Source organism: Pan paniscus, chromosome 1 (genome assembly GCF_029289425.2).
Source record: "Pan paniscus chromosome 1, NHGRI_mPanPan1-v2.0_pri, whole genome shotgun sequence".
Classification (NCBI taxonomy): Eukaryota; Metazoa; Chordata; class Mammalia; order Primates; family Hominidae; genus Pan; species Pan paniscus.
The window spans coordinates 52,933,540-52,959,317 of NC_073249.2; the positions used below are offsets into that span (position 1 = coordinate 52,933,540).

General features: G+C 35.2%; 1 protein-coding gene across 9 annotated transcripts in view; it reads right to left on the reverse strand.

The window, feature by feature from the left end:
• LOC134729382 (complement factor H-related protein 3) overlaps positions 1-25,778 on the reverse strand; it is a 187,088-nt gene that overhangs the window by 91,771 nt on the left and 69,539 nt on the right. For 2 of the 9 annotated variants that reach the window (XM_063598090.1, XM_063598127.1), the window contains exons 1-3: positions 11,234-11,291; positions 9,283-9,285; positions 6,801-6,995 (exon numbers count right to left, since the gene is read on the reverse strand). In XM_063598090.1, coding sequence (XP_063454160.1) covers positions 6,801-6,995; positions 9,283-9,285; positions 11,234-11,291 — 256 coding nt within the window. Of the gene's footprint in view, positions 1-6,185; positions 6,363-6,800; positions 6,996-9,282; positions 9,286-11,233; positions 11,292-25,778 lie in introns of those variants that run through there. The other 7 variants (XM_063598165.1, XM_063598108.1, XM_063598089.1 and 4 more) reach the window with 5 other exon arrangements.

Consider the following 25,778-nt stretch of genomic DNA (forward strand, 5'->3'; position numbering starts at 1 on the left):
ACTTCCAGAGGAACCATCATACAGCAGCATTCGCAGTTCATGAAAATCCGCTGTTCTGCAGCCACTGCTGTGGATACCCAGGAAAACAGGGTCTGGAGTGGACCTCTAGCAAACTCCAACAGACCTGCAGCTGAGGGTCCTGTCTGTTAGAAGGAAAACTAACAAACAAAAGGACATCCACACCAAAAACCCATCTGTACATCACCATCATCAAAGACCAAAAGTAGATAAAACCACAAAGATGGGGAAAAAACAGAGCAGAAAAACTGGAAACTCTAAAAGCAGAGCACCTCTCCTCCTCCAAAGGAATGCAGTTCCTCACCAGCAACGGAACAAAGCTGGACGGAGAATGACTTTGACGAGTTGAGAGAAGAAGGCTTCAGATGATCAAACTACTCCGAGCTACAGGAGGAAATTCAAACCAAAGGCAAAGAAGTTAAAAATTTGAAAAAAATTTAGACGAATGTATAAGTAGAATAACCAATACAGAGAAGTGCTTAAAGGAGCTGGTGGAGCTGAAAGCCAAGGCTCGAGAACTACGTGAAGAATACAGAAGCCTCAGGAGCCGATGTGATCAACTGGAAGAAAGGGTATCAGTGATGGAAGATGAAATGAAGGAAATGAAGCGAGAAGGGAAGTTTAGAGAAAAAAGAACAAAAAGAAATGAACAAAACCTCCAAGAAATATGGGACTATGTGAAAAGACCAAATATACGTCTGATTGGTGTACCTGAAAGTGATGCGGAGAATGGAACCAAGTTGGAAAACACTCTGCAGGATATTATCCAGGAGAACTTCCCCAATCTAGCAAGGCAGGCCAACATTCAGATTCAGGAAATACAGAGAACGCCAAAAAGATACTCCTAGAGAATAGCAACTCCAAGACACATAATTGTCAGATTCACCAAAGTTGAAATGAAGGAAAAAATGTTAAGGGCAGCCAGAGAGAAAGGTCGGGTTACCCACAAAGGAAAGCCCATCAGACTAATAGCAGATCTCTCAGCAGAAACTCTACAAGCCAGAAGAGAGTGGGGGCCAATATTCAACATTCTTAAAGAAAAGAATTTTAAACCCAGAATTTCATATCCAGCCAAACTAAGCTTCATAAGTGGAGGAGAAATAAAATGCTTTACAGACAAGCAAATGCTGAGAGATTTTGTCACCACCAGGCCTGCCGTAGAAGAGCTCCTGAAGGAAGCGCTAAACATGGAAAGGAACAACTGGTATCAGCCACTGCAAAATCATGCCAAAATGTAAAGACCATCGAGACTAGGAAGAAACCGCATCAGCTAACGAGCAAAATAACCAGCTAACATCATAATGACAGGATCAAATTCACACATAACAATATTAACTTTAAATGTAAATGGACTAAATGCTCCAATTAAAAGACACAGACTGGCAAATTGGATAAAGAGTCAAGACCCATCAGTGTGCTGTATTCAGGAAACCCATCTCACGTGCAGAGACACACATAGGCTCAAAATAAAAGGATGGAGGAAGATCTACCAAGCAAATGGAAAACAAAAAAAGGCAGGGGTTGCAATCCTAGTCTCTGATGAAACAAACTTTAAACCAACAAAGATCAAAAGAAACAAAGAAGGCCATTACATAATGGTAAAGGGATCAATTCAACAAGAAGAGCTAACTATCCTAGATATATATGCACCCAATACAGGAGCACCCAGATTCATAAAGCAAGTCCTGAGTGACCTACAAAGAGACTTAGACTCCCACACAATAATAGTGGGAGACTTTAACACACCACTGTCAACATTAGACAGATCAATGAGACGGAAAGTCAAGGATATCCAGGAATCGAACTCAGCTCTGCACCAAGCGGACCTAATAGACATCTACAGAACTCTCCACCCCAAATCGACAGAATATACATTTTTTTCAGCACCACACCACACCTATTCCAAAATTGACCACATAGTTGGAAGTAAAGCTCTCCTCAGCAAATGTAAAAGAACAGAAATTATAACAAACTGTCTCTCAGACCACAGTGCAATCAAACTAGAACTCAGGATTAAGAAACTCACTCAAAACTGCTCAACTACATGGAAACTGAACAAACTGCTCCTGAATGACTACTGGGTACATAACGAAATGAAGGCAGAAATAAAGATGTTCTTTGAAACCAACGAGAACAAAGACACAACATACCAGAATCTATGGGACACATTCAAAGCAGTGTGTAGAGGGAAATTTATAGCACTAAATGCCCACAAGAGAAAGCAGGAAAGATCCAAAATTGACACCCTAACATCACAATTAAAAGAACTAGAAAAGCAAGAGCAAACACATTCAAAAGCTAGCAGAAGGCAAGAAATAACTAAAATCAGAGCAGAACTGAAGGAAATAGAGGCACAAAAAACCCGTCAAAAAATTAATGAATCCAGGAGCTGGTTTATTGAAAGGATCAACAAAATCGATAGACCGCTAGCAAGACTAATAAAGAAAAAAAGAGAGAAGAATCAAATAGACACAATGAAAAATGATAAAGGGGATATCACCACCGATCCCACAGAAATACAAACTACCATCAGAGAATACTACAAACACCTCTACGCAAATAAACTAGAAAACCTAGAAGAAATGGATAAATTCCTTGACACATGCACCCTCCCAAGACTAAACCAGGAAGAAGTTGAATCTCTGAATAGACCAATAACAGGCTCTGAAATTGTGGCAATAATCAATAGCTTACCAACCAAAAAGAGTCCAGGACCAGATGGATTCACAGCCGAATTCTACCAGAGGTACAAGGAGGGACTGGTACCATTCCTTCTGAAACTATTCCAATCAATAGAAAAAGAGGGAATCCTCCCTAACTCATTTTATGAGGCCAGCATCATCCTGATACCAAAGCCGGCCAGAGACACAACCAAAAAAGATAATTTTGGACCAATATCCTTGATTAACATTGATGCAAAAATCCTCAATAAAATACTGGCAAACCGAATCCAGCAGCACATCCAAAAGCTTATCCACCATGATCAAGTGGGCTTCATCCCGGGGATGCGAGGCTAGTTCAATATATGCAAATCAATAAATGTAATCCAGCATATAGACAGAACCAAAGACAAAAACCACATGATTATCTCAATAGATGCAGAAAAGGCCTTTGACAAAATTCAACAACACTTCATGCCAAAAACTCTCAATAAATTAGATATTGATGGGACATATCTCAAAATAATAAGAGCTATCTATGACAAACCCACAGCCAATATCATACTGAATGGGCAAAAACTGGAAGCATTCCTTTGAAAATCAGCACAAGACAGGGATGCCCTCTCTCACCACTCCTATTCAACATAGTGTTGGAAGTTCTGGCCAGGGATTTCCTTCAAGAGAAAGAAATAAAGGGTATTCAATTAGGAAAAGAGGAAGTCAAATTGTCCTTGTTTGCAGATGACATGATTGTATATCTAGAAATCCCCATTATCTCAGCCCAAAATCTCCTAAAACTGATAAGGAACTTCAGCAAAGTCTCAGGATACAAAATCAATGTACAAAAATCACAAGCATTCTTATACACCAATAAGAGAGAAACAGAGAGCCAAATCATGAGTGAACTCCCATTCACAATTGCTTCAAAGAGAATAAAATACCTAGGAATCCAACTTATAAGGGATGGGAAGGACCTCTTCAAGGAGAACTACAAACCACTGCTCAAGGAAATAAAAGAGGATACAAAAAATGGAAGAACATTCCATGCTCATGGGTAGGAAGAATCAATATCATGAAAATGGCCATACTGCCCAAGGTAATTTATAGATTCAATGCCATCCCCATCAAGCTACCAATGACTTTCTTCACCAAAGTGGAAAAAACTACTTTAAAGTTCATATGGAACCAAAAAAGAGCCCGCATCACCAAGTCAATCCTAAGCCAAAAGAACAAAGCTGGAGGCATCACACTACCTGACTTCAAACTATACTACAAGGCTACAGTAACCAAAACAGCATGGTACTGCTGCCAAAACAGAGATATAGATCAATGGAACAGAACAGAGCCCTCAGAAATAACGCCGCATATCTACAACTATCTGATCTTTGACAAACCTGAGAAAAACAAGAAATGGGGAGAGGATTCCCTATTTAATAAATGTTGCTGGGAAAACAGGCTAGCCATATGTAGAAAGCTGAAACTGGATCCCTTCCTTCCACCTTATACAAAAATTAATTCAAGATGGATTAAAGACTTAAACGATGGACCTAACACCATAAAAACCCGAAAAGAAAACCTAGGCATTACCATTCAGGACATAGGCATGGGCAAGGACTTCATGTCTAAAACACCAAAAGCAATGGCAACAAAAGCCAAAATTGACAAATGGGATCTAATTAAACTAAAGAGCTTCTGCACAGCAAAAGAAACTACCATCAGAGTGAACAGGCAACCTACAAAATGGGAGAAAATTTTTGCAACCTACTCATCTGACAAAGGGCTAATATCCAGAATCCACAATGAACTCAAACAAATTTACAAGAAAACAACAAACAACCCCATCAAAAAGTGGGCGAAGGACATGAACAGATGCTTCTCAAAAGAAGACATTTATGCAGCCAAAAGACACATGAAAAAATGCTCACCATCACTGGCCATCAGAGAAATGCAAATCAAAACCACAATGAGATACCATCTCACACCAGTTAGGATGGCAATCATTAAAAAGTCAGGAAACAACAGGTGCTGGAGAGGATGTGGAGAAATAGGAACACTTTTACACCATTGGAGGGACTGTAAACTAGTTCAACCATTGTGTAAGACAGTGTGGCAATTCCTCAGGGATCCAGAACTAGAAATACCATTTGATCCAGCCATCCCATTAATGGGTATATACCCAAAGGACTATAAATTATGCTGCTATGAAGACACATGCACACGTATGCTTATTGCGGCATTATTCACAATAGCAAAGATTTGGAACCAACCCAAACGTCCAACAATGATAGACTGGATTAAGAAAATGTGGCACATATACACCATGGAATTCTATGCAGCCATAAAAAATGATGAGTTCATGTCCTTTGTAGGGACATGGATGAAACTGGAAATCACCATTCTCAGTAAACTATCGCAAGGACAAAAAACCAAACACCGCATGTTCTCACTCATAGGTGGGAACAGAACAACGAGAACACATGGACACAGGAAGGGGAACATCACACTCTGGGGACTGTTGTGGGGTCGGGGGAGGGGGGAGGGATAGTATTAGGAGATATACCTAATGCTAAATGATGAGTTAATGGGTGCAGCACACCAGCATGGCACATGTATTCATATGTAACTAACCTGCACATTGTGCACATGTACCCTAAAACTTAAAATATAATAATAAAATATAAAAAAAGAACCAAAAAATATTCATCATGAAAAAAGATTGACAATTATTTAGTAAAATGAGCAACTTGTTCATAATGCAGAAAAAAAGGAAAGAACAATACTAGCCACAAAGAGAATGCATTTGCATTACATATAATTAAAAGAGATTTTACATTCAGAATTATTAAGATGATTCCAACTAATAACGACCAAAACTCCCAAAAAGATAAATAAAAGAAATCAAACTGCATTTCCAAATTTTAGAATCATTAAATACCAATTAAACTGTGAACATGTATTCTAAATCCAGCTGGTAGTAAAAGAAATGCAAATTTACATTACAATGCTATACCATTTTATAGCCACTCAACTTGTAAATATTAAAATGTGACATCACCAATCATTAGCAACATGTGAAAAAAGAAGGAACTGTTTATATAAATGTATATTCGAATAAATACTGTAGGAAACCTTCTAGAGTAGAATATGTACAAGATCCCAGAATACCCATTTGTACTTAATCTTCTTGGTTCAAGATGACGAACCTCGGGTATTTACCCGAGACATTGATGCCGCTTCAATATGACTTTATTTAACCAACAAGTATTGTGTTCTAATTCTTTTACTGTATTCTTGACTAATGCCCATTAATAGGAGCATTTATTTTGCTATGTACTTATCAAGAAATTTGTATATTCACACAATTAAAAAAGTAAAACTAAATAGGTCCGTTGGCAAAACAAGTTGACAACAACATTTTGCCACAGTTAATATAGACAAGTCTGAGATTGTCATCCGTGTTACTTAGAAAGACATGAACATGCTGGGATCTCATAGCGGTGTACTTACTGACACGGATGCATCTGGGAGTAGGAGACCAGCCTTTCTCCGTACATGTAACTGTGGTCTGTGCTTTTGGAAGACGGTAGCCAGGATGGCAGGCAACTTCTGTAGAGTTACCCTGTACAAACTTTTTTCCATAATTTTGATTATATCCATTTTCCAAATAAGGAAAATAACATTTTCCTAAGGACCATAGCAATGATAAATAAATAAAGTAAATGAGAAACATAAATTTGCACAAAAAGTATATTAAAATTATTGTTACCATATTTAAATAAGATCGCATAAACATCCAAAAATAATGTACAACTTAGTATGAACTAAAATTACTAACAAAGGTTGTACAAGAGGAAATGTCAATATTTAATATTACTTCTCTTTAGTTTTCATAATTAAAATATGTATAAACTATATAGATATTCTCATAAAGTCTCTATATTTATTTTTCATATGATTTTCAAGAACTCATAATAGAAAAGATCTATTTTGGTCATTTTGCTTGAACAACTCATTTCTTGGCCCTATTTCTGTTACATAAGACAAGAGTAATCAATTATGTGCTCTCCTCTCTTTAATCTTTTAAAGTTTTATACATGTGTAGCAGTTCAGAGGTTTACTTACTGAGACATGGTACTGCTGGCGACCACCCATTTTGTGTGCAATGAATGTAATCCCAGTAACTTCCTGAAGGAGTCTCAAAACGTTCATCACAGTAATAGGAGTAATATTTTCCTACAGCTACTGGAAAGTGTGGTCTACGCATATTCTCATGAAATAGACCTCCATGTTTAATGTCTGGAAAATCACAAGGCTTCACTTGCAATAAAAAACAAACAAAAAAGTATAAATAATTTTTACTGTAATAAATCATATTAGAGATAAATTTTGATATCACCTTCTCTCAAACATTTTCTTGTGGAATTACAGCAACCATAACTAGTTTCCTGATCCTGACCTCTCATCTTTATAATCTGTTTTCCTGGGTATAAATTAATAACCCTTCATCTGGTCATTTTATTTCTACACTTAAAATCCTTAATGGATCCCAAATCAGCTAACAGGACGAGAAGAACCTCATTCTACTTTCTCTACTTCTACTAATGTAGTATGGTCTCTTTAGCAATTCTGGAGGTTTTATCAACATTAATTTGAACTGAGCTTATCTAGAACTATACCAAGTTATGCTAAAGCTGTCAGTTCAGGGTGCACACATTACCAATAATTGTTTTTTGGAAAAGAGAAACAAGAAATATGACTCTAAACATTAACAAAAAATCAGAAATGCACCAATTATCTCCAGAAATAAAACATTTTCTTGAGTTTTGTGGCATTTTGTTTGTATTCGATGGCATGCATTCTTACCATAGTTAGAATTCATGTATCGGATGAGATATATTATTGACATAAAAAAAATAGGTGCATACACGAATGTTCAAATATATATATATATTCTTACATTCTATATGTATGTAGACATATAGAATGTTGACCAATACCATAATTTAAATAGCATATAATTTATGTTTCTTCTATAATTCTGGAACAAGTGATAGAAAATAATATTTACAACCTATTTATTGGGAAAACTTAAGAATATCACTAAGGAAAAATCTTTAAGTTTGAATCATCATAAATCAGAGAGAATGGGAAGGAGGCTAGCGGCACAACAGCTTTAATGTGCAGATGAGAAGACTAAGTTCAGAGAAGTGACATCTTTACTTTGTGGGAAGTGTTTGCTAGTTACAGAACTGGCTCCAGAGGCTTGTTGGGTGACACATGACAGCTTCTCTGACCCAGTCCCTCAAGCATGGATGCACAGTTTTCTGCTGAGTGTCTCCTCCATATTGGAAAATCTAAATCTCCCTGCACTGTGTAACCTCCTGAGATACTCTTACATTTTCTTAAGATTGCAGGCTATTTAGTCTGAGGAAGAAAGGGACATATATTAAAGGAAATCATTTTAATTTTTCTTTCTTCTCTCTTTTTTTTTTTTTTAACAGTCTTGTTCTGTCACCAAGGCTAGAGTACAGTGGCACCATCTCGGCTCACTGCAACCTCTGCCTCCCAGGTTCAAGTTATTCTCCTGCCTCAGTCTCCTGAGTAGCTGGGATTGCAGGTGCGTGCCGCCACTCCGGCTAATTTTTTGAATTGTTAGTAGAGACAGCGTTCCATCATGTTGGCCGGGCTGGTCTCCAACTCCTGACCTCAAGTGATCCGCGCGCCTTGGCCCCCGAAAGTGCTGGGATTAAGGCAGGAGCCCCCCGGCTCGACCAAAAATTACTTTTCTTAGTCAGTGATAATTTCAAAACTGTAGTGAGTTTTTCATAGTTTAGGTTTGTTTCTGAAAATCGTTTCTCCCACTAAAAGGCACTGGAATTTCATAGGGAAATTATTCGAACTTGGTCTGTAGTAGGAAAAGTCAAGGAAATCCTGGGACCTTTTGTTATGCCAGAGTGTAATGGGGACACGTGAAATATACACAGAAGCCAGCTTCTTAGTTAAACTTGAAATAAATTTGAGCGTCCCAAAGAAGTACAATGGCAATTAATTGTAATGCATTGGGTACTGAAAATGATCAGTTTAAAAGGGATTTAGAGGCAACCCTGCTCTACATTACTAATTGTCACCCTTGACACTTTGTTATGGCAACTCTAGTAGATGAATATAAAGTTTATACAATTCTGAAAGGATATTCATGAATAAAAATAATTTTCCTGACAACCTGTTTTTAAATAAGTGTAAATAACTTATGAGTTGATGGAAGAAATATTGGTCAATACAAATTCAATGAACATTATAATAGGTTGCAATTACAAATTTTCTGTCAAGTTTATCTTTCAAATAGCGTGGCTTCCAAAAGAATTGGTGTGCTGATTTTATTGTTCAGAACTGAAACATCAACCACCATTAAAAAAAAATTCTTAGCATAAGCAACTCACAAAGTATATCCTTCATTAATCATATGAAAAATATTTGCTGATCTGATTTACTAGATTCTGAATATAGATGAATACAGATAATATGTAAACATAAAGTATTCAACAAGACAAAAATCAGCAAGGACAATACACCCAAGATATAATTACCCAATTCTGATGAATACCCTCTAAAATCTGTGTTGGTGGGTATATATATATATATATATATATATATATATATATATATATCCTTGAGTAAAAAGTAAAAAGTTATTTTTAATTATTAATATTCTTTTAATACATTGTGTAAATATCATGGTGTTCATCTGCTAGAGCTACCATAACAAAGTACTACTGATTTCATAGAAATTTATTTTCTCACAGTTCTGGAGGCTACTAGTTTGAGATAGAGCTGTCAACAGGATTGGATGCTTCTGAGACCTCCTCCTTTGCCTTGTAAATGGTTGTTTTCTCTCTATGCCTTGCGTGATCTTTCTCTATATGGTGTGTTCTTATTTTCTCTTCTTATATGGACACCAGTTATATTGGAGTAGGACCCACCTGAATCATTGACCTTTAACTTAATTACATCTTTAAGCACTCCTTCTCCAAATGCAGTCACATTCTCAGGTATTGGGAATTTGGACTTTAACAAATGAATTTTGGCGGGATGCAGTTGAGCCAATGCTACTGAATTCACAAAGATGTTTCTCTCTAACCAAGATGTTATTCCACTAAATAAGTTACTTTCTCCTTTGAGAAATATAGGTGCGACCCAAATTTACAAGACATTTTGCTCAAGTTTACTCTTACAAAGAGTTCATTGGAGGAGGCAAGTTTTCCACTGGAATATCAGATAAGAAAGAATTTGTCATCATTCTTTTCTATGGTGCTTTTAAGAAAGTAAGTAAGAAAATATAGTGCATATGCTTCTCTAATTCCAGTCATTTCAAAATAGTAGTATTTTCTTCTTTGCATTCTACTTTAATCTATTTAGTCTTTATTTGAAGAAATGTACCTGTAACAGTTCAGTTAAAAAAGGAAATAACTGGTGAAATTCCTTTTTTTTCCATTTTGGCACAGATCAAGTTTGATTTTGCGCAACAAATATAACTAGCAAATCATGTGATAGATAATACTATAAAACTTAAAGCTCTTTCCCTAGAATCAAATAAAGTGGCATAGCTTTGCGAAGAGTGGTTGAGGGAAAAGATAGTCTCATAAATTGATAATGGGATTTCCAGTATTACCCTCCATTACATTGGCTGAAATATGAAGTTTTGGATAATTACAAAATTTGTATTCTTCATTAATGGACACACACCCTTGATTGTCCATGATTTTTGACCCATGTGGTTCCACTGCTAATGTTATGATATAGTTCTTTAATATGCAAGGCCTGCATTCAAAAAGATAATTAATACAGAAAATATATGACTTTCAAGGAGAAATCAGTGAACAATGACATAACGCTATGAAAAGTATTTTCTGTATATTTACTTATTGAACATTTGCTAGTGAACTCAGAAATGCCAATCAAAACTTACTGTCATTCCAATGTAAGTTTATATTCTATTTTTTCATTATATATGTATGTTGCTAATTTTGTTGAAATAGTAAGTTGATATTAATGTTAATTAGTTTTAGCAGCTTTCTTAAGCTATAATAGAAATATAAGAAACTGCATAATTTAAAATGTATTATTTGATTTTTTGATATATAAATCTATAAAAATCACCATAGGTAAGATTATGAAAACATCAGTCACTCCCAATGTTCCCCTTGTATTACGTATAGGAAAATTCTGAACATTTTAAGCTTAGAATCTGTCTAATGACATGTTTCCCACTTAAAGTTTCATGAGTATATTCACATATCTCCATAATCAATATTAAATGCCTTTTACACTGTAGAACTTAGAAAACAAATAAAACATTATTCATTTTTTCTTTAAGTTAAAGAGATAATTTTTTATAAAATTAATTTATGTTATACTCTCACAAAATATGTCACTTCTACTAGCATAGTGAATAAATCCTCTTTGGTTCATAAAATAATTATAGACATACAAAGCTAGATATTACATGAAGTTACATTTAAGAGGGAAGCTGAGTGTTTAGGTCTCTTTTAACTTACCTTGTCCATTAGCACAGGAAACCCACAAGGTCAGAATGACATTGATTAGTAACAACATGTTAGATATTCTCAGTAGTATGCTAATACAAAAGTTTCAGTTGCACTGTTTGGGGTTTGAAATCTTTCATTATTAGTTACCACGTGTGGTTCTGAATTTAAGTGCACTACCATGAAGCTAGGGGCTTTAAGGTCACTTAGTAAATATCAAAGTTCAGAGAGTTTTACAAAATGCTTCAATAATTCCAGTTCGTGGTTTCACAATCATCTGTGGATTTGATTGCCTGATATGTACTGGTACAATTTTATTTAGGCACAGTAATGGACTGAATCCAAAAGTAATATAAAACATTAATTTACTTTATTTCTCATTTTTTGAGTAAAGAGAGTTTCCATAAAGGGAACGAAAGGCTTCTGCAACTATTGGAAGAACTGAGGGAACAAAGGTCAAAAATGCTATTTCCAGAAAATTCTGATGTTCAAGAGTCTTAGTGATGCCCTCACTAATTATCTATGGTGCTGCAGTGGATGTTTCTCAGCAAAACGTCCAGAATCAAAGAAAGCTACTGTTGGTGATCTCAGCTGCTACCAGCAGCTGCTACCAGATAATGCCTTGTCTTTCTCTTCTTCCAGGTCTTCTTTAAGTACATCTCATGGGGGAATCTAAGGGAGAAGCAAGCTATGGAGAAAGGAACTTCAGAAACTGTAGTTTCAGGCTGATCTTCTGCAATGCAGAAGAAAATGAAGATAGGAACTGGGTTGATTTCAAGTTGAAAATAAACATCTGGCACACTCATCTCGTGAAAATCCTGCTGTTTGGCATGGCACGGTTTTTTTTTTTCCCCCACAAATAGTCAAAATACTCTTATCCCACATACTCTTCTTAAAATGAGAACACTAATTTTAAAATTAAACACTGGAAAATAGGTGAGTTTCTTCCACATACAGATGAATCATTAATGAGTAACTCTCAGGGTCCATGTCTCTAAAATTTTCTGTTGTCCTTTGCTTTCCAGTACCCAACTTAATTACATAAGGTTGTATGAAAACAAACCGGTGTGTCTGGATCCCATTCCACTCTCTGTAATTTTATGTGTTTAGAGTAGCATACTGATTTTCAGAACTCACAATAGATCATACTGAGTACAAAAGTTTCAGCATATTCTTGATATTTAAATGTTTTTAAAGTTGTGTTTTGGGGTATTTTTTATTTTTAGTACAATACATTCATATATATATATATATATAATTTTCTGTTTTGTTGGAAAAATATAACTCAAGTCCACACATGTTCTCTCATTGACTTCTTCTGTTTATTCTTTATTTTACATTACTATACTTGCCGTGGTTTAAGATACTGTTCATTAAAATAAGAGAATCATGGAGAGAATAACATCAGCAAAACTGCAGTGTAGGAGTTCTCCAGCCTCTCTCCCTCCTACAGAAACTTAAAAGCAACCACCGAGAGCCAAGATTACCACCCTGAATATCCTAGAACTTAGAAGTGAAGCTATAATATAGCAAACAATTAAAAATAATAGCTACAAAATTGGTTAGAGAATATGCAATTTAAAAAGTTGTGAGTTGTAACATCGAAAATTCAAAATGTGTGATAAGGTAGAGTAAAAATGTAGAGTTGTTTTTTTCTTTTAAAAAGTGAATCACAAGTTGTTATCATGGTAAAATAAGCTGTTATAAATATAAGAATTTTGTGGGCCTCAGAATAACCACAGCACAAATCCATAATAATTACACTACAAGTAAAAAGAGAAGAGTCAAACAACACTGATAGAAAAAAATCATTTAACCACAAAAGAGTGAAGAAGAAAGGAAGAAAAAAAATCTGCCAAATGACTAGAATATAATTACCAAATGTCAATAGTTAATCTTTATCTATCAATAATTACCTTGAATGTCAATGGATTGAATTATTCAATTAAAAGACATAGAGTCGGTTAGTGGATTAAAAAGAAAACACTCAACTCTATGCTTGCTACAAGAGACACATGATACCTCTAAGGACTCATAGTCTGAAAGTAAAAGGAGAGAAAGAGATATTCCATGCTGTTGGAAAAGAAGAGCAGGAGCAGAAATATGTAAATCAGATAAAATGGACTTTAACTAAAAACAGAAAAAGAAACAATGAAAGTCATTATATAATGATAAAGGCATCAAATCAGCATATACCCATGGGAATTGTAAACATATATATATATATATATATATATATATATATATGTATATATACTCAACATTAGATCACCTATATATATATATATAGAGAGAGAGAGAGAGAGAGAGAGTAAATATTAATAGGTCTAAAGAGAGAGAGAGATTGCAATACAATGATAGTAGGAGTTTTCAACTCCCCACTTTCAGCAATGGAAAAATAATTCCCACAGAAAATCAACAAAAAGACATTGGACTTAAAGAACATTCTAGACCAAATAGATCTAACAGACATTTTCGGAATACTTAATTCGACTGCTGCAGAACACATTCTCCTTAACTGCACATAGAATATCCTCCAGAATAGATCATAAGTTAGGTCATAAAGCAAGTTGTAACAGGTTGAAAAAAATAGTAATTATATCAAGAATCTTTTCTGATCATAATGGTATACAACAATTAATATCAGAATAAAACTTGGAAACTTTACAAACACTTGGAAATTAAACAACATGTACATTTAAAACCAATGGCTCAATGAAGGAACTAAAAAAAAATTTGGAAAGTTTTTGAGACAAATGACAATGGAAACACAGCATACCATAATAGATGAGATACAGCAAAACCAGTTCTAAGAGGAAATTTTATAGCAATAAATGCCTTATCAAAAAGAATAAATCTCTCAAATAAACAATCAAACATTGCACCTTAAGGAACTAGAAATTTAAGAACAACATTACTAAAAACAAGTCAAAAAAGAAATAATAAAGATCAGAGCAGAAACAAACAACACAGAGACTAAATGTAAGTATGACAAAATCAGTAAAGCAAAGATTTAAAAAACAATTGACAAACATTTTCTTAGACTAAGAAAAATAAGGGAGATGCTCCAAATAAATAAAATCAGAGAGGAAAAGGGAGACATTACATCTGGTTCTACAGAAACACAAAGGATCATAAAAACTATAAGGAACAATTGTTTGCCAATAAATTGGTATACCTGGAAGAAATGGATAAATTTTTGGACACATACAACATACCAAGATTGAATTAGGAATAAATAGAAATCTAAACAGACAAATAATGAGTAAGTTGATTAAATCAGTAATAAAATTCACCCATCAAAAAAGCCCAAAACCTGTTATCGTCACTGCTGAATTCTACCAAATATTAAAAAAATAAAATTCAGAGTAATTTTTCTCAAACTATGCCAAAAGCAAAGATAATGGAATTTTTCCAACTTATTGTAGCATGCCAGCATTGCCCTGATACCAAAACCAAACAAGGAAACAACACAAAAAGAAAACTACAGGCTGATGTCCCTGTTGAACAGAGGTGTTAAAATTCTTAATAAAATACACAAAAAAGTGAATTTCTCCCAATGCTATCCCTCCCCCCCCCGCCTCCCCACCACAGTCCCCAGAGTGTGATATTCCCCTTCCTGTGTCCATGTGATCTCATTGTTCAATTCCCACCTATGAGTGAGAATATGCGGTGTTTGGTTTTTTGTTCTGGCGATAGTTTACTGAGAATGATGGTTTCCAGTTTCATCCATGTCCCTACGGGTGCAGCGCACCAGCATGGCACATGTATACATATGTAACTAACCTGCACAATGTGCACATGTACCCTAAAACTTAAAGTATACTAAAAAAAAATAATAAAAAATAAAAAATTAAAAATTAAAAATTAAAAAAATAAAAATAAAAATAAATTTAAAAAAAAAGTGAATTTCTGTTCCTTTGTTTGTTTTTGAGAAGAGGTCTCTCTCTGTCAGCCCGGTTGGAACGCAGGGGCGCCATCCTGGCTGCCTGTATCCTCGACCTCTTGGGCTCAAGCAATCCTTTCACCTCATCCTCTAGAGTAGCTGGGACTATAGGCCTGTGTCAACACACCCAGCTAACTCAAAAGCTAACTGCAGTTTTTAAAAATAGAGTATAATTAAAACAAGGTTTGTATGTACAAATTTGAATCATACAACTTAAAACGTGGAGGGCTCAGAAGAGATCAACTCTTCTACCCCCACCCCCGACGTATGGCAATATCCGTATAGGTCACACTTTTAGAAAATCACTTGACCTCTGATTCGATGTTGGATAATACTGTTACCTGCTTCACTGACTGTGACAGTCCTCATCAAAAGCTAACTTACTCCCCCTCATAAATGTTTTGAAATATCTCAAGACAGTCATTATAATGCTATAACTCTATCTTTTTGCATGCTTCTTATGCTATAATTTCTTTAACTCTTCAACTATCTATATATTCTCTTCTATGCCATGATAGTTGGAAACCAATCATTTTAAAACGTGGTAGGCTAAGTACGGTATATTATTACAGACATGATATTTGGTGGGCAAACCACACAGTTGAGAGTACTTTGTTGACACTGAAAAACATCATTTCCTCATGAAGCCTAAAAGAGATAGATGTTCTCCTCAGTACCACCATTGTCTATTAATATTAGGGTTATTAATGAAAATCTTCATTTTCCTCCACCTAATTTACTTTTAAAGCTAAATACAAATGTTGTTTCCACTAAGTAAATCTGCCAACAAAAAAATAAAAATTCTTTTTTGACTTGAATGCCTCATGAATGATTTATCTGTTCTTAACAGATAAATAAAAAAGACTTTTTTTTTTTTTTTGAGACAGAATCTTGCTCAGTTGCCCAGGCTGGAGTGCAGTGACTCGATCTCCGCTCACTGCAAGCTCTGCCTCCTGGATTCACGCAATAATCCCGCCTCAGCCTCCCGAGTAGCTGGGACTACAGACGCCTGCCACCATGCCCAGCTAATTTTTTTTGTATATTTTTTAGTAGAGACGGGGTTTCGCCCTGTTAGCCAGGATGGTCTTGATCTCCTGACCTCGTGATCCGCCCTCCTCGGCCTCCCAAAGTGCTGGGATTACAGGCGTGAGCCACTGCGCCCGGCCAAAAAGACATTTTTGAAGGAAGTTAAAATTTTAATTAAAAACATGTTGCTGATTTCTTTTGCTTTGAAGATTAGTTATCTTGAGATAAATGGTATAGAGTAATATTCTTTGAATGTATATATGAATTTCAATATAGACATAGGTTTGCTGTAATAGCTATTTTCGCTGAGTCAGCTATAAAAATATTCCATGCTCTATTTGTTCGTAATATAGTAATTATTGACAGAACATTTTTTGGGGGAAATTCATGTCAATCATTCTCATTACCTCTCTCAATAATAACTGAACTTCTGCAATTGTGGTGTTCCCTTTCACTCAATTTTTTTCTGTCAAAACGAACAAACAAACAGGCGCAAAAAAACCCTGGCAATAACCTTTGATAAACATCGTCTCTCAACCATTTTCTTCTGAGATTACAGCAATCATAACTAGTTTCCTGATCCTGACCTCTCATCTTTGTAATCTATTTCCCTGTGTATAAATTAATGACCTTTCATCTGGTCATTTTATTTCTCCACTTAAAATCTTTAATGGATCTCAAGTCAGCTAACAGGACAAGAACCTCATTTCACTTTCTCTACTTCTACTAACATAGTATGGTCTCTTCAGCAATTCTGGAGGTTTTATCAGCATTAATTTAAACTGAGCTTATCTACAACTATACCAAGTTAAGCTCAAGCTGCCAGTTCAGGGTGCACACATTAGCAATGATTGTTTTTTGGAAAAGAGAGACAAGAAATATGACTGTAACATAAAAAATCTGAGATGTAGCAAATTATCTCCAGATATAAAACATTTTGTTTAGTTTTGTGTCATTTTGTTTGTATGCGATGGCATGCATTCTTACCATAGTTAGAATTCATGTGTCAGATGAGATATATTATTGACATACAAAATAAGTGCATAGACGAATGTACAAATATGTATATATTCTTACATTCTATAGGTATATATACCTATAGAATGTTGAACAACACCACAATTTAAATAGCATATCATTTATGTTTACTCTATAATTATGGAACAAGTGATAGAAAATAGTATTTACATTCTATTTGTTATGAAAACTTAAGAATATAATTAAATAAAAAGTTTGAATCATCATAAATCAGAGAGAACTAGAAAGAGGCTAGCGGCACAACAGCTTTAGTGTGCAGATGAGAAGACTAAGTTCAGAGAAGTGACATCTTTACTTTGAGGGAAGCGTTTGCTAGTTACAGAACTGGCTCCAGAGGCTTGTTGGGCGACGCATGACACTTTCTCTGACCCAGTCCCTGAAGCATGGATGCACAGTTTTCTGCTGAGTGTCTCCTCCGTATTGGAAAATCGAAACTTCCCGGCCCTGTGTAACCTCCTGAGATACTCTTACATTTTCTTACGATTGCAGGATATTTAGTCCGAGGTAGAAAGGGACATAAACTAAAGGAAATCATTTAAATCTTTCTTTTTTTCTTTATTTTTATTTTTATTTTTAATAGTCTTGCTCTGTCTCCAAAGCTAGAGTGCAGTGGCACTATATTGGCTCACGTCAACCTCTATCTCCCGGGTTCAAGTGATTCTCCTGCCTCAGTCTCCTGTGAAGCTGGAATTACAGGTGTGTGCCGCCACATCCGGCTAATTTTTTTAACTTTTAGTAAAGACAGCATTTCATCATGTTGGCCAACTCCTGGCCTCAAGTGATCTGTGCGCCTTGGCCCTCGAAAGTGCTGGGATTAATGTGTGAGCCATCCTGCTCGGCCAAAAATTATTTTTCTTAGTCAACGATAATTTCAAACCTGAAGTGAGTTTTTCATGGTTTAGGTTTGTTTCTAAAAATCGTTCTTCCCACTAAAAGGCACTGGAATTTCATAGAGAAATTATTGAAACTTAGTCTGTAGTAGGAAAAGTCAAGGAAAGAATGGGCTCTTATGTTATGCCAAAGCTTAATGGGGGCACATGAAATATACACAGAAGCCATCTTCTTAGTGAGATGTGAAACAAATTTGAGCATCCCAAAGAAGTACAATGGCAATTAATTGTAATGCATTTGGTACTGTAATGATCAGTTTAAAAGGGATTTAAAAGCAACCCTGCTCTACAATATTAATTGTCACTCTTGACACTTTGTTATGGCAACTCTAGTAGATGAATATAAAATTTATACAATTCTGAAAGGATATTCATAATTAAAAATAATGTTCTTGACAACCTATTTTTAAATAAGTGTAAATAACTTATGACTTGATGGAAGAAATAATGGCCAGTACAAATTCAATGAACATTATAATAGGTTACAATTACAAATTTTCTGTCAAGTTTGTCTTTCAAATAGCGTGGTTTCCAAAAGAATTGGTGTGCCGATTTTATTGTTCAGAACTGAAATATCAACTACCATTAAAAAAAAATTTTATTAGCATAAGCAATTCACAAAGTATGCCCTTCATTAATGATATGAAAAATATTTCTTAGATTTGATTTACTAGATTCTGAATATAGATGAATAGAGATAAATATACACATAAAGTATTCAACAAGACAAAAATCAGCAGGAAAATACACCCAAGAGGTAATTACCAAATTCTGATGAATAGCCTCTAAAATCTGTGTGGTGGCTACATATATATATATATATATATATATATATATATATATATATATTCTTGAGTAAAAAGTAAAAAATTATTTTTAGTTATTAATGTTCTTTTAATAAATTGTATAAATATCATGGTATTCATCTGCTAGAGCTACCATAACAAAGTACCACTGATTTCATAGAAATGTATTTTCTCACTGTTCTGGAGGCTAATAGTTTGAGATAGAGCTGTCAACAGGATTGGATTCTTCTGAGACCTCTTCCTTTGCCTTGTAAATGGTTGTATTCTTTCTATGCCTTGCGTGATCTTTCTCTATATGGTGTGTTCTTATTTTCTTTTCTTATATAGACACCTGTTATATTGGAGTAGGACCCACCTGAATCATTGACCTTTAACTTAATTACATCTTTAAGCACTCCTTCTCCAAATGCAGTCACATTCTCAGGTACTGGGAATTTGGACTTTAACAAATGAATTTTGGCGGGATGCAGTTGAGCCAATGCTACTGAATACACAAAGATGTTTCTCTCTAACCAAGACGTTGAAAGTAACCCAATGAGTTACTTTCTCCTTTGAGAAATATAGGTGCGACCCAAATTTACAACACATTTTGCTCAAGTTTGCTCTTACAAAGAGTTCATTGGAGGAGACAAGTTTTCAACTGGAATATCAGATAAGGAAGAATTTGTCATCATTCTTTTTTATAGTGCTTTTAAGAAAGTAAGTAAGAAAGTATAGTGCATATGCTTCTCTAATTCCAGTCATTTCAAAATGATACTACTTTTATTCTTTTCATTCTACTTTAATCTATTTAATCTTTATTTGAAAAAAATGTACCTGTATCAGTTCAGTTAACAAAGGAAATAACAGGAGAATTTCCTTTTTTTTCCATTTTGGCACAGATCAAGTTTGATTTTGCACAACAAATAAAACTATCAAATCATGTGATAGATAATACTGTAAAACCTAAAGCTCTTTACCTAGAATCAAATAAAGTGGCATAGCTTTGAGAAGAGAGGCTGAGGGAAAAGATACTCTCATAAATTGATAATTGGATTTCCAGTATTACCCTCCACTACATTTGTTGAAATATTATGAAGTTTTAGATAATTACAAAATTTGTATTCTTCATTAATGGCCACACACCCTTGATTGTCCATGACTTTTGACCCATGTGGTTCCACTGCTAATGTTACGAGATAGTTCTTTAATATGCAAGGCCTGCATTCAAAAAGATAGTTAGTATAGAAAATATATGACTGTTGAGGAGAAAACAAATCAGTGAACAATAACATAAAGCTATAAAAAATAATTATGTATTTATTTATTGAACATTTGCTAGTGAGCTCAGAAATGCAAAATTTACTGTCATTTAAAAGTAAGTTAAGTATATAGTCTACTTTTTGATTATATTCATGTTGTGATTTACATGTTGCTAATCTTGTTGAAATATTAAGTTCATATTAATGTTAATTCATTTTAGCAGCTTTCTTAAGGTATTATAGAAATAAAAGAAACTGCAGAATTTAAAATGTATTATTTGATGTTTTGATATATGAATCTATAAAAAATCACCATCTGTAAGATTATGAAAATATCAGTCACTCGCCTTGCATTACAAATAAGAAACTTCTGAACATTTTAAGGTTAGAATCTGTCTAGTGACATGTTTCCTACTTAAAGTTTCATGAGTATATTCACATATCTCCATAATCAATATTAAATGTCTTTTACACTGTAGAACTTATAAAACAAAGAAAATATTATTCATTGTTTAAGTTAAAATGAGATAATTTTTCATAAAATTAATTTCTGTTATAGTCTTACAAAATATGCTATTTCTACTAGCATAGTGAATAAATCCTCTTTGGTTCATAAAAAATTGTAGACATGGAGACATAGGAAGCTACATATTACATGAAGTTACATTTAAGATGGGAGTTGAGTGTTTAGATCTCTTTCAATTTACCTTGTCCATTAGCATAGGAAACCCACAAGGTGAAAATGACATTAATTAGTAACAACATGTTAGATATTCTCAGTAGTATAGTAATGCAAAAGTTTCAGTTGTACTGTTTGGAGTTTGAAATCTTTCATTATTAGTTACCAAGTGTGATTCCGAATTTGAGGAAACTACCACGAAGCTAGGCCTTTAAGGTCACTTAGTAAATATCAAAGTTCAGAGAGTTTTGCAAAATGCTTCAATAATTCCAGTTAGTGGTTTCACAACCATCTGTGGAATTGATTCCCTGAAATGTACTTGTAAAATATTATTTAGGGACAGTAATGGACTGAATCCAAAAGTAATATAAAACATTAATTTATTTTATTTCTCATTTTTTGAGTAAAGAGAGTATCAATAAAGGGAACGAAAGGCTTCTGCAACTACTGGAAGAACTGAGGGAACAAAGGTCATAAATGCTATTTCCAGAAAATTCCGAAGTTCAGGAATCTTAGTGATGCCCCACTAATTATCCATTGTACTGCAGTGGATGTTTCTTAGGAAAACTTCCAGAAGCAAGGAAAGCTACTGTTGGTGATCTCAGCTGCTACCAGCAGCTGCTACCAGATAATGCCTTGTCTTTCACTTGGTCCAAGTTTTCTTTAGGTACATCTCATGGGGGAATCTAAGGGAGAAGCAAGCTAAAATACAAATACAGCTACAAATACAAATACAAGCTAAAAATAAAATAGCTTGTAAAATCAAATACAAGCTTAAATAAGAATTACTAATACAGATCGTATTAGGAATAAATAGAAAATCAAAACAAACAAATAATGAGTAAGTTGATTAAATCAGTAATAAAATTCACCTATCAAAAAAGCCCAACACCTGTTATCTTCACTGCTGAATTCAACCAAACAGTATAAAAAACTGGTAGTATTTTTTTTTCAAACTATGCATAAAATAAAGATGAGTAGACATACACAAACCAATAGATGTAACATATCACAATAACAGAATGAACAAAACTATATGATCATTTTCATAGAAGTACTAAAAACATTTGAGAAACTTTGACATTTCTTCATGATAAAGAGTCTCCACAAATTAGGCAGAGCAGAGCCAGATGGTGGAATAGGAGACACCAACCATTCCCCTTCAAAGATACCAAGTTAACAACTATGTACACAGAAAAAAAAAAACCTCATAAAATGAAAACATTAACAGATTAGCACTCATAGTACATGGTTTTAACTTCATATCCCTGAAAGAGGCACGTTAAGAGATAGGTAAGACAATCTTGAGTCACTGACACTACCCTTTCCCCTCTCCCCACACTTGCAGCTGTGCCATGGTGTACAGAGCCTTGCTCTAGGCACTGAGGGAGGGAGAACATAGCAATTGTGAGGCATTGAACAAAATGCTGTGCTGTTAGAGCAGAAAGGAAAACCAAACCAAACTGAGCTAACCCCTTCCCATGGAGGGAGTATTTAAACCAATGCTAGCCATGACAGTATTGCTGACCGCAGGGGTCTGAAATCAAGTTCCCACAAATCTTGCCACCTAGGGCTACCTACCATGCATTGTGTCTCTAAATAAACTAGAAAGACAGTCTAGGACATAAGGACTGCACACGTATGTGAGTCCTAGTGCTGAACTAGGCTCAGAGACTATGGATTGGGGGAAGACACAGAATATTCAGAGACACCAACTGCACCAGCTGAGGCAGCCAAGAGCGTGCTGGCATCACCCAACCCCTAACCCCAGGCTTCACATTTCACAGCTCCAAAAGAAACCCCTTCCTTCTGCTTGAGGAGAGGAGAGGGAAGAACGGGGAAGACTTTGTCTTACATCTTGGATATCAGCTCAGACAAAGCAGGATAGGGCAACTGTCAAAGGAATGAGGCCCCTGCTTTAAGCCCTAGCTCCCAGATGACATTTCTTGACATACCCTGAACCAAAAGGGAACCCAATGCCCTGAAGGAAATGATGCCGTCCTGGCAGCATTCACCCAGCCTAACTGAAGAGCCCTTGGCCCTCAATAACCTGCAGTGATACCCAGATACTATGTTGAGGGCCTTAGGTGAGCCTCTGAGACTTGCTGGCTTCAGGTACCAGCATGGCCACAGGGGGTAGAGAACCACCTGGGCTCCCAGGGTCCCCAGTTCCTGGACTTGACTGGTGGGTGGCATTTTTGGACATACCGTGGACCAGATGGGAGCCCAGTTCCCAGAAGGGTGAATCCTAGGCTAGCCAGCATTCACCACAAACTGACTTAGGAGCACCTAAACCTTAAGGGAACATCAGCAGTTGTCTGGCAGTACTCCTCATGGCCTGGAGTGGTGTTAGACCGTAGGGTGAGGCTCCTCTGACTTTGGAAAGGGGAGGGAACAGTGAGGAGGATTTTTTTTTATTATTATACTTTAAGGTTTAGGGTACATGTGCACAACGTGCAGGTTAGTTACATATGTATACATGTGCCATGTTGGTGTGCTGAACCCAGTAACTCGTCATTTAACATTAGGTATATCTCCAAATGCTATCCCTCCCCCCTCTCCCCTCCCCCCACCCCACAACATTTTAACTTGCAATATGACTGCCAGCCAAGATACAGTACCATATAACATCAAGCAGACATCTAAGGTTTTTGAAACTGGTCCCCTGGAAACTACCCTGGTCCAGGGGCCCTCATCACCCTGAATTCTCTCAGATCATGTGCAAGAGCATCAATACAGTACCCCTAGAAGTCTGCAAGAACCACTGCATTGCTGGGATTTTGACACCCTGTAAAGAAATTACAGCTTAGGTCACAACACCCAAGTCCTTTCAAACATGTAGAACATCTTGCCAAGAAGGATGGTTACAATTAAGCCCAGACAGTGAAGAAAACAATAAATACCTAACTCTTCAGTGCCCAGACACAGAAGAATATCTGCTAGCATTAACGCCATCCAGGAAAACCTGACCTCACCAAATGAACTAAACAAAGCACCAGGGAACAATCCTAGAGAAACTGAGTTATGTCACCTTTCAAACAACGAATTCAAAATAGTTTTGTTGAAGAAACTCAAAGAAAATCAAGATAACACAGAGAAGGAATTCTGAACTCTATCAGATAAATTGAACAAAGAGATTGAAATAATTTTAAAAAATCAAGCGGAGATTCTGGAGCCGAAACATGCAATTGACATACTGAAGAAGATATTACACGTGCTATTCTTTAATAGCAGAATAGATCAAGCAGAAGAAAGAATTGTTGAGCTTGAAGACAAGCTATGTGAAAATACACAGTCAGAGGAGACAAAAAAATAAAGAATTAAAAACAATGAAGTATGCCTACAGGATCTAAAAAGTAACCTCCAAAAAGCAAATCTAAGAGTATTCACCTTAAGGAAGAAGTAGAGAATGAGATAGGAGTAGAAAGTTTATTCAAATGGATAATCACAAAGAACTTCCCAAACATAGAGAATGATATCTATATCAGGTACTAGAAGGTTATAGGATGCCAAGCAGATTTAACCCGAAGAAGACTACCTCAACTCATTTAATAATCAAATTCTCTAAGGTCAAGGATAAAGAGACTATTCTAAAATCAGTAAGAACAAAGAAATAAATAACATACAATGGAGCACCAATACATCTGGTAGCAGGCTTTTTAGAGGAAACCTTACAGGAGTGATATGACACATGCTGACAGAAAAATAACGTTTATCCTAGAGTAGAATATCTGGTGAGAATATCCCTTAAACATAAAGAAGAAATAAAGACATTCTCAGATAAGGAAAAGGTGAGGAATTTTATTATGCCAGACCTGTCCTACAAGAAATGCTAAAGGGAATATTTCCATCAAAAAACGAAATTCATGAACAATAAATAATCACCTGAAGACACGAATCTCACTGGTAATAGTAAGTACATAGAAAAATACAGAATATTAAAACACTGCAACTGGGTTGTGTAAGCTAATATCCTAAGTAGAAAGACTAAATAATGAACTAATGAAACATAATAACTACAGATTTTCAAGACATAGTCTGTACAATAAGATAAAAATAGAAACAACAAAAAGTTTGAAAGCAGAAGGGAAAATTAAGGTGGAGAGTATTTATGAGTTTTCTTTGGCTTGTTTGTTTATGCAAACAGTGTTAAGTTGTTTTCTGGTTATAAGATAGTATTTGCAATCCTTATGGTAAGTTGAAACAAAAAATTAAAGAATCTGGAAATTAAAGAATATGCCCCTGAATGCACAGTGGATCAATGAAGAAATTAAAATATTTTGTGAAACAAATGATAATGGAAACACAAAACCTATGGGATATAGCAGTTTTAGTACCAAGAGAAAAATTTATAGCTATAAGTGACTACATAAAAAAGAAAGGAAAAACTTCAAATAAACAATTTGGTGACTTATGTTAAAGAACTAGAAAAGGAAGGGCAATCCAAATCCAAAATTATTAGAAGAAAATAAATAATAAATATCACAGCAGATAAACTTGAAATTGAAATGAATAAAATACAAAGATCAATGAAACATAAGTTGTTATTTTAAAATATTAAACATGCTGATCAACCTTTATCCAGACTGAGAGAAAAAGAGTGAGAATTCAAATAAATAAAATCAGAAATGAAAAGGAAACATTACATCTGATCCTGGAGAAATTCAAAGAATCATTATTGGCCACTATGTGGAATGATATTCCAATAAATTGGAAAATCTAGAAGAAATGGACAAATTCCTAGACACATAAAACCTACTAAGATTGAAGCAGAAAGAAATCCAAAACCTGAACAGATCAATTATTAATACAAGTAATGAGATCAAAGCCAGAATAAAAAGTCTCATAGTAAAGCAAAGCTCAGGACATATTGGCTTCACTGTTGAATTCTCCCTAACATTTAAAGAAGAACTAGTACCAATTCTACTCTA